Here is a 15189-nt window from a genome sequence, read left to right on the forward strand (position 1 = left end):
GCCAGTGCTGGTTTAATCTATTGGTGGCTTCTCCTTTTCTCCAACAGAGTTGCAGAAGAGCAAAGGATTGCATAAGAGGACAACGTAATCATGGACGGTGTACCTCAGCTACAACTTGACTGTCTTAGCGTGTTCGAAGACTTTATTTTTGTTTTACCCTTCAATTTACCTTGGCTTGTCTCTCTTTTGACTGTTTGTGATCAGTGTAAACTGATTTGGTTTGGAAAGAGGAATTTCTTGTTTCTGTGAAAGCCAAATGCGGTTCTAATCAGGGGGTAGAAATAAAGATGATGCTTGTCTACACTGCACAATTGTTTCTGTGTCCTGTGATTATTAAGTTGATGTGCTTCACTGTGCATAAGATTTTTCTGTTGGACTGCCACGAATATGGGTAAATTACTGTGAACCGCGTCATAGCAGTCCTGCGCTGTTCGTCTGCCAAGGCAGCACAATAAGGCTACAAAAAGGATTTTCAATTCACTTTCCATATTTTAACAGCAGCATTTTCTCATTTCTTTTTTCAATATTTTTTTTTATTGAGTCAGGCACAATGATTTACATTTATACGGTCTATATTTTTCCTTCCCCCCCCCCCCCGGTCCTAGCTAGTAAAGTAAATAAATAGATATATATATATATATATATATGTAAAAATAAAGTAATGTAAAAGATAGTTCAAAAAAAAAAAAGATAAGGAAATAAAGAACAATAACAATAATACATGTACCCATATACTCACATATGTATACCCACATACACATATATGTACATACCTACACCCATACCCACACATTTATACATACAGAGACATACATTTACTGTATATAAAAAACATACATTCATAGTCCCCCCTTTCTTCCTAACTTAGTGTCTTAAGTCCAGCTATGTAGGCTATCACAGAGCCCCAGACAGATTCAAACATTTCTGAAGAGCCCCTCAGGTTATATTTAATCTTCTCCAAGTTCAGGTATAACATTAGATCTTTAAGCCATAGAGAGCATTTTCTAATTTCTAAAGAAACAACTCTGTTAAGAATGCAAAATAAGTTATAGGTTAAAGTTGTAACCTTAATGTTGGTGTGTTGGCTGATTGAGTGGATCCACAGATGCAGTCTGTACTTTCTGGGGGCTCCTTGTCTCGGCGTGGCAGCGTCTGCCCACAAGCCCCGGAGACTGGATGTGACAATTGAGTGCTACTGACAGTCTGCACAGGGACTGTCAGTCCTACTGGAGCCCAGCAGGATGGAGAAGGGAGGGGGGTTAAAGAGGGGAGAGAAAAGAGGCAAAGGGGGTTCAATCTCTTAAGTTAATGAGTCTCTAATGTGCAAGCAGGAGACAGCTTTTATCTGAGTTCACTCAGTTGCAAGGCAGGCCTGCCCAGACATCCTGTCCCCCCCTTCTTTCCTCCTCAAACACACCTCTGTCTTTGATGTACATCTCAGGTGTTTGTGCTGCTGTCCCACTCAGCCAGTGGATACTGCACTGTAGAGGGGAAAATACCAAATGTACGTTAAGCTACTCAAATGATTATGGATGATAACATCCTACACGTAGATAAGGATCTTCAAACCTCTGTTTTAGCTGGGTATTTGAGCAGGAAAGCCTGAGTTGAAAATTGTCTAAGGGTGAAATTAGTATTTGATATATCCCTTGTTCAGATTAGTTTAAGTTCTAATGTGTAATTAATCAAACCTAACATCATAGTCAAGGATGATCATGGTGTTATATTCTAAAGACGTTTTATTATTTAATGTTAATCACATTTCTTCTCTAAATGGTGGCACTTCATCTTTCTTCTCTACTTTACATGTATACATGTTTTTCTCAACATAGCTGTAATGACTTCACACACAGGGTGTAAAAAACAGACTGCAAAATGTAGTTTGAGCAGAATGACCTGAACTAAGAACCAAAGAAGATTATATTGTAAGAAACAAATGTTAAGATATTACACCTGTAGAGAGAAATTATGAATTATATTATTAGAAAAAAATGGTTTGTTCAGTCAGTTTACAAAACTTTTTTCAATTCGCAATACTAAATTGTGATTCACATTTAACTGATGTGATGGCAGTGAATGCATATTTTAAAGGTATATTTCTGAAGAATGCTATCTTAGTGCAACTTTTGGCAATAATGAATAGAAGAACTTTATTTAGTAAAACTAAGAAGATATCTGGTTAGTTAGGATTTTAAAGCAGGGTTTTGCCTCATATTGACTTCACTTCATAGTCATCTGAATTGGAACAGAATGATGTGCACTAGCAAAGAGATCAATGTCTAAATCCAATGAATATGCAGACTTTAAATCTGTAAGAGTTTTGTTTTCAGTGTACAGTAAGATGCAGTCGTTATGCTATTTAATTCAGGGGTGTGGTATATTTGACAGACAGGTGCCCATCCATTCAGCTCATACTCGTATCACATTCTCATTAAGTGATGCAGGGGCAGGCAACACATTACCAAGACAGACACAGTGTCTACAGGGCAGCCATCAGGCCCAACAACAGACCCCTGCTGGGCTCCTGGCAGGGGGACCTTGTTAAATGTGTGGACCTATTGTTCTCCTAAATTGGTCTGTGACTCTAATTGCCCAGTTAGTCCCATTTTACGGGCTACACTCGTCTACCCGACCTGGAACCAGCCTGCACGCATCAGATCAGGCTGTAAAAGTTGGCTGGGCTGGTGAGGGCTCTGGCTGGGCTGGTGAGGGCTCTGGCTGCGAGAGAGTAGTCCTTGCTGCAAACAGGAAGACGAGAGTGTGGCAAACTAAAATCAGGTTGACTTTGGGATGTCTGAAGCCACAATGAGCATGGCAGGCTGGGTGGGATAGAGACCTCGGATTCATGAGGGAAAGTCCTCCAAAGGCCTGGAGGCATCAGCCCAAGATATACATCTTAATCTGTAGACAGACGACATCCAAACAAATACGATGATTCTCTAATGTAGTTCTTTTGTTAAATTAAGAGGCTCGAATGCACAAGACAGAGAGAACGAGACAAATTAGCACTTGTGTCTGTGGCCCTGGTCTGCATCTCAGGACGACATCTCGGGTGTCTTGAGTGCAGGGTGTCCGCGGGGTCTTAAAAAGTATTAAAAGTTGATCAATCTATTTAGCGAAAATTAAGGCTATTAAAAAGTATTAAACGGCATTTTCCAAGGTATTACATTTTGTAGCTTGTTTTCAATAAGTATATAAATTGTCCAAAGAGGTTGTATTCTACAGTGTGCCTGAATGTAATCATTGCGTAGGTGTGTGTGATTCTGTGTAGTTTATTTATGGCATCCCGTTGGATTTGACGTCATCTGAACAGGACATCGCACGCTCACTGCTTGATAGCGCGCGAAGGTCCGTTTACGCCGGTTGTTAAACAACATCGTTATGGGGAAATGCAAGTTTGCGTCCAAATGGTTGGAAGATAAGGAGGAAGGACAATCAATACTGTATATAGTAAATGTGAGGTAAAGTGTGTCGCCAAGGTAACCGGTTAAAACTCGAAGTGGTGACGAGGTCTTAAAATGTATGGAAAGGGTCTTAAAAAAGGTCTTAAAAGGGATTACATTTGACTTCAGGATTCCTGCTTATACCCTGTGAGTGGGATGTTGGTTTGTTATGACTAAGTGTGGATGCGTCTGCCTGACAGCAGATGTTGCTCGAGTAATTTGTAGATATAAGTATGATTCATAAAAAAACATATTAATCTTGGCTGAAGGAGATGTATGTATGTTTCCATGCTATAACACAGATGTCGACGGCAATGTACTGATGCTGCCAGAAAATGTTTCACTGCTGATGCTTAATATTAAAACAAATCAAATAGACAGCATAACTGTAGTTTACAAGAGAGTTAGTGTTTCTGAAAGATCAAAGCCAGGTGAGCAAAAAGAGACGCTGCCTTGCTAATGAGAACTGGAGGACCACAGATGAAACCCTCCAATTAGAAGCAGAGACACATGAAAGAGACTGGCAGTATGAAGGAGACTGCCTGTCTGTCTACACAAGATTTATTTCTAAGGGAACTCTCAGAGATTTATTTTGCTACCCTCAGCAAAGCCTCTTTATGGGATTTGGTTCTTTTGAGTGATATATAAAAGCAATGTTGCTTTATTTTGCATTGGCAGGTATGTAATAAGCTCAAAGCAGATACAGCTATTAGGACAAATAACAAACACATCACTCCTTTTTGAGGTAATTGAGTCACTATTACTAACCCTGCAAATAATGTATATAGTTGCAGCAGTTTAGCTAACCCCATGTTATAGACTTACTGTATATATTGTAAAAACCAAGGTCTTTTTTGTTCTTTTCCACAAGGTTTTCCCAATATTTTTGACCCAAAAAAAAAGATGAGGCAGTGGCCGTTTCTCAATGTCGAGTAAAGCTGCTGCAGAGCCACTATTTCAAGTATACTGCGTCATCGAGTGGCGCCGAAGGACTGTTTAAATGCCCAGCATTCGGCGCCACTCAATGACGTAGTATACTTGAAATAGTGGCTCTGCAGCAGCTTTACTTGACATTGAGAAACGGCCACAGACTCTGACTGGGCTTCACTCAGTGAAAGCTGGGCCATGATTGCCCATTGTCCCCCCCTCCCTACTCCCCCCGACACACACCCTCCATCTGCTTATTACCCCCCCTTTTGTCTGCAGTCATCACAAAACAAGCCGTTGTCTCCAAACTCATCGTCTCTGCGTCTTTGATAGGTAGTTGATAACAGACTTACAGGCTGATGGGCCTGGCTGACCTTGCTGTATATAAAGCAGGCAGCATCAGCTACTAAGTCATTCTAGGAAAAAGAGACCTCTGGACACCAGCAACCTCAGCTCATCTATCTACCTTGAGGACTCTGGATTTCGCAAATTCCTTCACTATGAGTGTGTTTTTCACTGTTGCTCTCCTGGCTATGGCATTGCCTTCAATGGCATTTGACATGAGTCAGTCCACTCGTTGCGTCACCATCCCAAATCAGATGAAAGTGTGCAAAGATGTTGGATACTCTGAGATGCGTCTGCCTAACTTCTTGGGTCACACCAACCTGGAAGCTGAGGTGGTGCCACGTTCAGAGGACTGGAGGCCCCTGCTGCAGACAGGATGCCACCCTCAAGCCCAGGTCTTCCTCTGCTCCCTCATTGCTCCCGTCTGTCTTGATACGTAAGTACATTTTACATGCCTTGTAATTGTAATTCTCCTGGTTGTTATTTTTATGTAAAATATAACTCAACAAAATATATTGAATATGTTTAAAACATGCTTCAGATTTAAACATTATTTTGCAGCAATATCCTATTCATTGTGTAACATTATTTTTATTTTATTCTACAGCTTTATCCGGCCATGCCGTAGTCTGTGTGTGGCAGTGAGGGACAGCTGTGCCCCGGTGCTCGCCTGCCAGGGTCAGCCATGGCCTGAGGCACTCGATTGTGACCGCTTTCCTGCCCAGGAAGACATGTGCCTTTCTCCCTACTCTAAATCTAGCCACAGTGCCAAAGGTATGCATAGACCACAGACTATACATCAATACTTGAATGCCTTGTCATTCCATTCATTACCAACCTCTTTAGGTTTGTCTATTATAACTGTATGTACCCTGCATTCTTGCTAAATTATGATTATTTTCTTATCACAGACTTACCAAAACCCGCCTGCCAAAACTGTCCGTCTGTGGAAGAGTCTCCTGCAATGAAAACAGTCCTGGATGCTTTTTGCCTGCATGACTTCGGTAAGTTTAAGAGTTATTTCACTACACTGATTTGTTATTCCACCTGTATGGCCATGTTTTTAACAATTGTATGTGATTTTCTTAACCGGATAATTAATATTTTTTTCTTTTTCCACAGCTGTGACTGCCAAAATCCATCGTCGTCGCCTCCCTTTGGGAAAGCCAGAATTTGAGGTTGAAGGCCGTGTTGAGTTTATCCGCCAGGGACCTCTCCTGCCTTATGACACCCAGCACCTACTGCAGCAGTGGCTCCTCATCAACCTGCAATGTGCCAATATCTTAGTGCGTCCTGGAAGGTCACAGCTTTACGTGCTGACTGGTTTTGTGCAGAATGATGGCACCCTCGCTCTCACCCGGCTTTTCCCTTGGCACAAAAAAGACATAAACATGGCAGTGGCCACTCGCAAGTGGAAGCATCACAGATGTTTAATGGATTGATAGTTACATGTACAAACTGGAGCTCTGAATCTGTTTAAAGTGTAGACTTGCTTAAGAAAAAACAATGTCACACTCAAAACATATCATTCAAGACAAAATCAAGGAGGAACTTTGAGAAGAAGAGTTTCTGGGCATTGGGTGTTAGTGAGAATTTTTTAAGTCAACTGAATTAATATAAGAAAAGAGCTGAATACCAACACCCTTTGTCTCCCTCAGCAGCTCACTCTCTCATCCCTGCTCTGACAGCACACAGTAATTGAATGCACTCAAACCTGTACATAGTATTAATTAATGTAAATTGATGTATATTATATTTTCTATAATGATATTGGTGTATTTATGACATCTTTTTATGTGTATGCTATGTGGAAAAAGATGAACATAAAACGTTTTTTTCTGCAAAACTATGTGTCATTTTTAACAGTAAAACCATTTTTGGCCTAACCGCTTAGCCCTTTAAAGTCCTGAGGCAAAAACAACAACATACATATACAGCAAGGTAGGGTCCTCTATATACCTTACCCTCTTCTCTTAACACTCATTCCTCCACAAGGTGGCACACTTATGGAGAAACAAAACACTGTCCACTATTATTGTACCATGTCCCCTTTTCATTGCAAGGATTACAAGGGTTATTACAGAAAAATAACTGCATTTAATTCAATGTGTGTTTTACCCCCTTTAGTCTGAAAACCTGACTTTTTATTGATGATTCTATGATGTGCGAAGTGTCTCGGGAAAAAAGTAAAACTAGAATGACTCATGACTGTATTCACTGTAGATGGCCTCTGGTCTTGGTCATACTAATGAGAAGATAAATCACCCACTTTGCATTTGAAAAGCCTCACTTATACTAGCAGGCTGAACATTGGAGCTAGGGTTGTGGAACAAAAGGCTTTTTCTAGACTTTTGTGATTCTATTCATTTTGATGCCGTGCTCGGGACAGTTAATGAGTCTCGTAGTTTCAAATAAATGGGAAAATGCTAAATGGTTTTAAATGTGTTGTCCTAATTAGGTTTTAATGATCTAAAATGTATGAATTTGAATCTGTTTGATTAATCACATTTTGATGTACTGATAAAGCAAGACATGGGACTTTGATAAGGATCAGTTTATTAAAATTAGTTAGACTTAGAAAGCCTTTATCGTTTTTTTCTTGCTACATTTCGATAAGCACATTTGTACATAAAGCTGAGCACAACCAAATACAAGTTTGTATTTGTCCCATACACTACTGCTCATTAACTTAAAATAAAAAAATGACCTAACCCAGTCTTTAGCGTGTAGTATATATTCCACCTCAGTTAGCTTTGTCTGCTCTTGGCTGAGCAGTTAACTAAGTGAGGCATATGATATGCAAAGAGAATAATCACGTTTTTGTATATTAACTAATTTGTTTAATCAGCAACGTCATCACTATATAGCTTCCGGTGGGAAAAGAGCTCTACTCATAATTTTGTCCTCCACTGCAAGAAAGGAACCATGGAGAAGGGTAAGATGGAAAGACGACACATTAACTGCACAAAGTTTTTAATTATATGTATTACTTCGTTTTTTTTAATGACTTAAAGTTTTTTTCCCCCTCAGTTTTGTTTGCTGTTCTTACGCTGGTGTACCTGGAGCTTTCTATGAGGGTGGTCAGTGCCCCAATCTGTTCCTATGGACAGGCTGGATGCCATGTTCCTTCTCTGGCAGATCTCTTTGAAAGGGTCATACAACAGTCTTCAAGAATGCACAGCGTCTCCAGTGATCTGCACTCTGATTTTGTGAGTTATTTTCTTTCAGCTCTGACATTGATCATCTATCACCATCCATCAACCTTTCGACCGCCATTCTTCCATCATCAATCAGCCTCGTTGGAGTCGGCTATTTTTCGAGCCCCCCTGACATAACTATGTCTGATATGTGTGTCTCTCTTCACAGGAGCAATATTTCTTTCCCAGGAAGAATCTCATAGGAAAACGGAAGTGCCACACTTATGATATACTCACACCAGAAGATAAGGAGAATGCACAAAGGCTAGGGGTAAGCATTTATTTAGTTAATAATACTTATGCATTTAGGCGATGTCCCTGCATCTTGTCATATTAATTTATTTAAGCAACTTTGTCATGTGCAGAGAGAACAACTGACAGAGGTAATCGTGAGGCTGCTTCAGGCTTGGGGTGAGCCGCTGTCTGAGCTCTACCAGAGCATGTCTCAGGATCAAAATCAAGACTTTAACCTCTACAGCTCCAACAAGGCACTGGAGATCAGTGATATATTGCATGAGCTAAAAGACGGAGTGACAATAATAACTGAAAAGGTAGCAAATCACCTTTGGTTGTAGATGTGTTTTTTGGCTGTGTCTAAGTGATTTTATTTGGCTTGGTTGTTTGCAATGTATCAATTGTATACAGTCAATGTTGTCCTTTTTCATTTCTTGAAATAATTCACTTTTTAATATTTCTTCTGTGTTCAACAGATGAAGCTATTGGGAGTGCTTAGTAACACTGTGGGTTATAACTCTCCTGAGAGTTTGGTCCCCTCTTCAGCCTTCTACACACAAGGAGACCTAGACTCAATGGACCATCATGACCTACTCTACTGTTTCCGCAGAGACTCTAACAAAGCGAAAAATTATCTCCGTATCCTGAAATGCACCACTCTTCCTGAGCCGGACTGTTAATAGTGATAGCAAAGAAGTTTAGTGTGGTATCTTTTAATGTTGGCTGAATAGAAGAGTCTTTGTTTCTTATTTGCTTTTATCTACATTATGTTCTTACCAACTTGTAATGGGTGCATTTACTGTACTGGAGTGTGTATGTCTCTTGCAGTTTTATTGTCATAGGAATGACACAATTTCATTTTTGACCATTGACTGTAAAAAGGTAAAAACATAATAAAAGATAACTAAACCATCATTGTTTTTGTTCATCTTCTTGTTAATGGATACCACAAGCTCTATAGTTTTTCTATTAATGGTAGACAGTGTATAGAAGTGTTTATTGACATGTTAATTTAATTGTTCCACAGCCCACCACAGTAAAAACAAGCAATATGGAAATGAGGATTAATTGAAACGCTTTATTTACACCTGATCTATGCATTCATAATCATGAAAAAATAACATATTTACAAAATATAGCAAGTGAGATTTGCCTTCAAAAAGGTTTTTTGATTATGAGCAGAGTGTTACTCTAAAGCTGACTAAATGACAAAACTAATTTGAAGTCTGATGTAAAAGCATAAAAGCAAGTGACTTTTGTGCATTCAAGTGATTGTAATTACAATCAAAGAGTGGGAATCTTTCCTGGAAAGACTTGTTAGTGTAATAAACAATTGCTAAATAAAGCTGGTGATACGCAATAAGATGATTCAACAAAATGGTTACATGCTTTATAAAAGAGTCAATGTTAGTCTTCACAGACAGTTTATTCTATCCACACATTCCTCAACACCTTTCCAGTTGTGTAGCCTTTTACCAGTTTTTGTGGATTTAAGAAAGTCATTGGTTTACTTTCCACCCATTACTGCCACTCATGTGTCCCTGGCACTATTCTGTGATGGTGATCTCTCACTTTTTGATTCAGAGTGATGGTTCTGTGTAGGTTCTTCCTCTTCCTGAGCGAGACCCCGGGCCATGAGCTCATCCATTGGGGAGCGAGTGTTATGGACCTCCTTCTCCTTACAGTTCCTCCACTTCATACGACGGTTCTGAAACCAGATCTTTACCTAAAGCAGCAAAAGAATGGAGAGGCATCTTGGTCAACTTCTGTAGTCTTTTTCACCACTTCTCACATCTGTTAAATTAAATATGGCTAAGGGTGTACTCTGATCGTTCTTTTTCTGTCTTTTATGATCAGAAGTGGATCAAGCTTAATCATATATTTGTTTTACCTGGGACTCCTTGAGACTGAGATCAGCTGCCAGTTTGTTCCGGTCTGTCTTGCTGATGTATTTCTGTCTCCGAAAAGTTCTCTCCAGCTCCTTCCGTTGTTCGTCAGAGAACACAGCTCTCCTAAGGATCCCTCTGCGTGATTTAGGACTTATATCAGCAGACCACATTTGAATATTTGCTCCCTCTGAAACATAAAAAAAACCCACATATATTAATAATGGTAAATCCGATGAATATGATATTGATGGACTGTGGAAAAAAATGCTAACCTCATAAGAAAAAAAGCTAGAAGTAGCAGCCATGGGAATTCAGCAGTTGTGTGTAGCGAATTGAGATTCAACCGCATTTTGGTCCAATTTCTCAAGAGTCTTGATTATGGATATTTTGATTTAAAGTGCTAAAATCCAATTAAGTCTGCAATAAATATAACCATATCTCATTTCCTACATTCTTTACCCGGGATCATGCCTGTTTTTGGCCCTCACTTTTGATTTCTCTTTTTCTTTTTGTTAAATTTAACAAACTCGGGGTGACTAAAGAGAATAGAAAGCCACTTCATCTGAGAAAAAGGGATTTGGTGAACTGTGAGGAGCAATCTCACGCTACTTCACTCACAGGTGCACGCACAACAAAAGTCAAGTGGAACAATTTAGCCATCTATTCAATGTTGCCTTTTTAATCTGTACGACAAATCTGCGCATAGACCACCTCTAGGGAGCACATAACAGGTTTGGACATGCTTCTCACTTCTCTATTGGGACTCAATGGCTTTCGGTTAAATAGCTGATTACCAGGTCATTCCTGGGCAACGTGTGTGTCTACCCTAGTGGGCCAGCTATAGAGCACTGTGGGACACCCACAATAGAGCCGTTCAATGGAAATGCCATTACTCGATGGTTCAGTGGCCCAACACTAAATCTTTTCACTTGCAGGTATGAAGCCAGTTTGTATGTGAAGATGAGCTCGAATAAGTCTATAAAAGTCACTTTCTTTGAATGCTTTATGTCCTAGTCAAGAAGTTTCAAATGGCCAGGAATGAGAGTTGAAGGACAGGAGAAAGGAGGGGGGTTGGCGGACCAAGCTCTTTAGCTACACAATAGCCGGGGGATGTTCCTGGTCCAGCCCTCTTCTGTAGAGAAATGGGTGAGTTTTTTGTGCTAAGCGGATTTCATTGCTGCAGTGAAAAATTGCAGTGAGGTCGCGTGTGGATGGTGAAGTGAATGTGCCAATTGGTCACGGCCGACTTTGCATTGTTGAGTTGCTGGGCACTGTGGGAAAGTGTCAACCTACTAAGAAGACTTCAGGGACCTGTGGGATGAGGGCTTTCTGATTTGTGCTTTTTTCAACAACATTTGACAGGCATCGTAGATTGAATAAACTAATAACTTCCAGTTGCTGTGGGATAGTGCCAAAATAAGATGGCTTGTTTAACATAATGAATACTAGTAGATTCCGATTAAGCAATAGCACTTTCAACAAGTTTGAATCCACTTAAAGATGTCAAGCACAATTCAGAGAACACTTTAATGTTTCAGGGTAATTACAGGATTTTCTGGATGTTTATAAAATTCATGCTGCCTGAAAATATAACTTGAAGCGGTTTGGATTCACAACGAAACTCATTGGTGAAAGACAGTGACGTGCGGTGAGGTTCATGGCTGGTGAGGCACTGACTCTTTCAGAGTCAGATTTACAAATATTATATTTTGACCTTAATCGAAATATTCGGTTATTTTCAAAAGCTTTTTTAGTCTGATGCTTCGATTCATTTTAAACAGACTGTTCAACAAAAGGATACCCAAAATCTAAATATTGGATTGTTCTTTCTTAGTAAGATCCCATTTTCATTACAATTGTGGTCTAACCTTGACTTGAAGATTAAGTCCATGCTATCCTTCTGGACAACAATCTCCATTACATTAAAAGTCCTCCTTATCTTCCTGTAGTTTCAAAAGTCTAGTTTGTTGTTCGTCGCTGCGTAGAATAACAGTAGCAACAAGAACCTGTGGGCTCACTTGCGCCCCCTTTAGTGCGGCAGAGGTTATGGCTGCCTCCCCTGGTGCTTTTTTTATTGCCGTTGTATGATGAGACCAGCGAGCCTAAATATCATATATACGTGAAATAAGTTATTTAGAGACTATGGATGGCGAGGATAAATGTAATAAAGTGATCTACAAACATTACATTGGTGACATTCAGTGAGATGGTGCAGGCATGCGCTTAGGGCCCGCTTTCCAGCCAGTTTCTGTGGGGTGACGCATTCTGAGGTGAGGCAGAGCTCATCTGTGACCTCACCTCACCCCACAGTGGCTTGAGCGCGCTCACAAAATAAGTGCCCGCGCTACATTAGTGCCCGCGCTCCAGCCAGAGGTGAGGCAGAGCTCGTCCCTGCCTCACTCCCATGTAGTTGTAGCGGAGCTCGGCCAATTTGCTGATTTTGACTATAAAAAGCGATTGGAATCAAACAGAAATCACACTTACAACACAGATCAGTGGAGACATTTTATTATTATTACTATTTAGTTTTTCTTTAGTTGTTTTTCCGTTACATTGGAGTATCTAGTATGACAGGTGAGGCTCTGCCTCCACTGACTGCACGTCGCTGGTGAAAGAGTGCTAAGCGATAAAAACACATTTTCTTAGTCAGTGGAAGAAATTCACACCTGGTAATTGTAATCTTAATATGACAGAAGACAATATGTGTATTAGCTCTGCATATTTGTGTTAGTAAAAGTGTGTATTTGCAAGAACAAAATAGGGGGCCCCAGGGACTCTTAAAAGCCTTGCAACCCACTCCTCTTCCCTATACTAAACAGCCGTGAACGGTTATGAATAGAGCCGTGCAGAGTTGAGCGGAGAATTAGCTCTTTGGCATTGCATCGGTAATTAGCTGTGGAAAGCATGGGAGACCCTGCTGATAATGCTTAGAGAGTAGCTGAGGCATTGCTGATGAGGCATAAAACACTCACTGGAGAAGGCAGGAGGGGGGCTGGACCCATCGCAGCATGCCAGCATATAATGTGGGCTCGGCAGGAAAACACTGCTCAGTACACCTGCAAAGAGAGATAGGAATAATCAGATATATTCATGTTGTAACTGGGTGAGACAGGTATAATATTTCACAAGGAACTGTATCTGGATCATCGCCCACTTCTGAGGCATTTTGAGTCTTACCCTGTCAAATGTTTATCTACATTTCTTCAGCATTTTATTTGATATGTCAACGTTTTTAGAACTACATTTTATTTGAAGACTACATTATCCAAAAGAAATGAAAAAAATTCACAAATTAGGTCAGAAAATAAATTACAAATAATCCTTTTTGCTCTGTCAATGAACACATTGTTTTGGACTAGTTAGTGTTATTTCTTATCAATGCAAAACATTTAATGTGTTTTAAATATATGTTTTAAAAGTAATAATTTGCTAGTTTTCTTCCATTAATTAAAATGTAAATATTTTATATTTGATATTAAACAAATATTGTAGTACTCAATTATTCAAAAGTCAGTTTTCCCCAATCCTGAGTATGTCAACAGTTTACACAGACCTGCAATCATCATTTAAAAATACATTTCATAATTTAAGTTTTATATAGGAGGCCGCACGGTTGTTCTTTACTTTTGTAGTAAACAACAGTTGGTACCACTTTACAATAAGACTACCCTTATAAAGGATTCATAAAGGGTTTATAATTAGGTTATGAATTAGGTTGTAAACACTTTATTAATCATTAAGAATAATTTATAAACCAGTTCTAACACACCAACACAGGCTCACTATTTGGCGAGAGGACTAAGCTTTATATTGACTACTTAGCGAGAATCAACTCAGTGAGCAACAGATACCAAGGATGCTGGCTGATGAAGAAGATGAAGTAAGCTAGGTAGCCAATATAAGGCTTAGCAGTTCAGATAAATGTGGGCTCTCTATTTGGCAAGCAACCGGTCACAGTTGCCCTGTTTATCTCATGTCTTATAAAAGCTTATTAATGATTTAAAAAGTGTTCACAACCTAATTAATAAATGAATGACAAACTATTCATAAACCCTTTATAAGGGTAGTCTTATTGTAAAGTGGTACCCAACAGTTATATGCTAAAAGCAAAGCAGGGAAATTGAAATGGTCTTTCTTGATTACATTATTTTAAACAAGTTAAGAAAATGGCAGTAGGTCAGTTACTTATGCTGTACTTTCTCTAACAAGGATAAATATATCATTCCCAAAAATGTATTTAAAACCTATAATGTCCATCTTAAAATTGAGAATGTATTAAACTTAAAAAACGTAACAATATTTAATAATATTCCAGAAATAAAATACAAATAATAAAACATTGGCTGACATGTAAACATCTAGCTTCACATATTTAAAGTCCTTGACAAAATATAAAAATATCAGATCTGCTTGAATAAAAACCTGTTTACCTGTGTGTGTTAGAAGGGGTACTCCCAAGTCTTTCCTATGCTGGGGACTGTGGCCCTGGCTTTGGTAGGCTCCATGCTCACAGCCCCAGATTCTCCTAGGTCGTTCACATGCGGCCCGTCGCAGGTGTCCACCTTGTATTGTTTCTGGGCGGGCTGAAGGTGTCTGTGACTGCAGCAGATTGTCAATAAGAAAACTCTTTCCAGAGTTACCAAAGCCGGGAAAAGCAGGAGGAGAGCCGGCCATATTCCTCCTGGTGCAGCTCTGCACTGAGAGCATCCTGTTCACACAGTGACCCGAACACTTGAGTTCCCTCTTCAGCAGTCACAGCTCAGTGACACTAAATTCTCCTTTAATCCTTTCTTGAGTGACCAGGCCAACTTCATTAAACTCTGAGGAAAACAAAAGTCCTCTGCTCTTCCTCTTTCGCCCTGCACTTTGCTACAGGGCTGTGTCGTGATTGGTTGAGAGGCTCTAATGTGCTTCTCAATTCAGATAAGGCTGGGGCCTTTCTGGAGTGGCAGAAGGTGGGTCTGGCTCATTCATTATGTCAACTAGCCTATTAAATGATAGACACCAGAGACAATGAACTGCTGGCCAAAGTTTAACATGCACCAAACAGTCTTCCCCAGTAGTAAATAGTTTTCTCTTTTCTCCTGCCTCCCATTGTGCCTCATTCCAACCCCTGAGCAGTTCATTTACAATCTGCTTTTTTCAGTTTCGATC

At 39.8% G+C, this 15189-nt stretch overlaps 4 protein-coding genes across 9 annotated transcripts in view; 3 read left to right on the forward strand and 1 right to left on the reverse strand.

Moving 5' to 3' along the window:
* mov10l1 (Mov10 like RISC complex RNA helicase 1) overlaps nucleotides 1-313 on the forward strand; it is a 32690-nt gene extending 32377 nt beyond the window's left edge. For all 6 annotated transcript variants that reach the window (XM_034218627.1, XM_034218629.1, XM_034218628.1 and 3 more), the window contains one exon: nucleotides 48-313. In XM_034218627.1, the coding sequence (XP_034074518.1) occupies nucleotides 48-75 (28 nt within the window). In that variant the 3' untranslated portion in view covers nucleotides 76-313. The remainder of the gene's footprint in view (nucleotides 1-47) is intronic.
* Nucleotides 314-4734: 4421 nt separating this feature from the next.
* On the forward strand, nucleotides 4735-6564 carry szl (sizzled). The gene is made up of 4 exons (XM_034218756.1): nucleotides 4735-5151; nucleotides 5323-5489; nucleotides 5627-5719; nucleotides 5838-6564. Exons 1-4 carry the CDS (start codon nucleotides 4871-4873, stop codon nucleotides 6155-6157), a joined length of 861 nt encoding a protein of 286 aa, XP_034074647.1. The 5' UTR covers nucleotides 4735-4870; the 3' UTR covers nucleotides 6158-6564.
* Nucleotides 6565-7567: 1003 nt separating this feature from the next.
* On the forward strand, nucleotides 7568-8918 carry LOC117547892 (prolactin-like). The gene is made up of 5 exons (XM_034218804.1): nucleotides 7568-7650; nucleotides 7746-7924; nucleotides 8082-8183; nucleotides 8278-8463; nucleotides 8623-8918. The coding sequence occupies exons 1-5, from the start codon at nucleotides 7641-7643 to the stop codon at nucleotides 8824-8826; spliced, it is 681 nt and encodes a 226-aa protein (XP_034074695.1). The 5' UTR covers nucleotides 7568-7640; the 3' UTR covers nucleotides 8827-8918.
* A 206-nt stretch (nucleotides 8919-9124) lies between these two features.
* On the reverse strand, nucleotides 9125-14848 carry dbx2 (developing brain homeobox 2). The gene is made up of 4 exons (XM_034218786.1): nucleotides 14466-14848; nucleotides 13008-13091; nucleotides 10038-10222; nucleotides 9125-9872 (listed from the first exon to the last, which is right to left on the reverse strand). The coding sequence occupies exons 1-4, from the start codon at nucleotides 14740-14742 to the stop codon at nucleotides 9678-9680; spliced, it is 741 nt and encodes a 246-aa protein (XP_034074677.1). The 5' UTR covers nucleotides 14743-14848; the 3' UTR covers nucleotides 9125-9677.
* Between the last annotated feature and the right edge of the window lie 341 nt (nucleotides 14849-15189).

Source organism: Gymnodraco acuticeps, unplaced genomic scaffold, assembly GCF_902827175.1.
Source record: "Gymnodraco acuticeps unplaced genomic scaffold, fGymAcu1.1, whole genome shotgun sequence".
Taxonomy (NCBI): Eukaryota; Metazoa; Chordata; class Actinopteri; order Perciformes; family Bathydraconidae; genus Gymnodraco; species Gymnodraco acuticeps.

Bases quoted from the DNA above. Each gene is read 5' to 3' on its own strand.
- dbx2 (XM_034218786.1), bottom strand. From the start codon at position 14,742: ATGCTCTCAGTGCAGAGCTGCACCAGGAGGAATATGGCCGGCTCTCCT. The intron at 13,092-14,465 runs GTAAACAGGTTT...CTCTCTTTGCAG, and splicing joins ACCCCTTCTAACACACACAG to GTGTACTGAGCAGTGTTTTC. The intron at 9,873-10,037 runs GTAAAACAAATA...TTGCTGCTTTAG, and splicing joins TCAGTCTCAAGGAGTCCCAG to GTAAAGATCTGGTTTCAGAA.
- szl (XM_034218756.1), top strand. From the start codon at position 4,871: ATGAGTGTGTTTTTCACTGTTGCTCTCCTGGCTATGGCATTGCCTTCA. The intron at 5,152-5,322 runs GTAAGTACATTT...TTTATTCTACAG, and splicing joins GCTCCCGTCTGTCTTGATAC to CTTTATCCGGCCATGCCGTA. The intron at 5,720-5,837 runs GTAAGTTTAAGA...CTTTTTCCACAG, and splicing joins TTTTTGCCTGCATGACTTCG to CTGTGACTGCCAAAATCCAT.
- LOC117547892 (XM_034218804.1), top strand. The intron at 8,184-8,277 runs GTAAGCATTTAT...TGTCATGTGCAG, and splicing joins AGAATGCACAAAGGCTAGGG to AGAGAACAACTGACAGAGGT. The intron at 8,464-8,622 runs GTAGCAAATCAC...TGTGTTCAACAG, and splicing joins TGACAATAATAACTGAAAAG to ATGAAGCTATTGGGAGTGCT.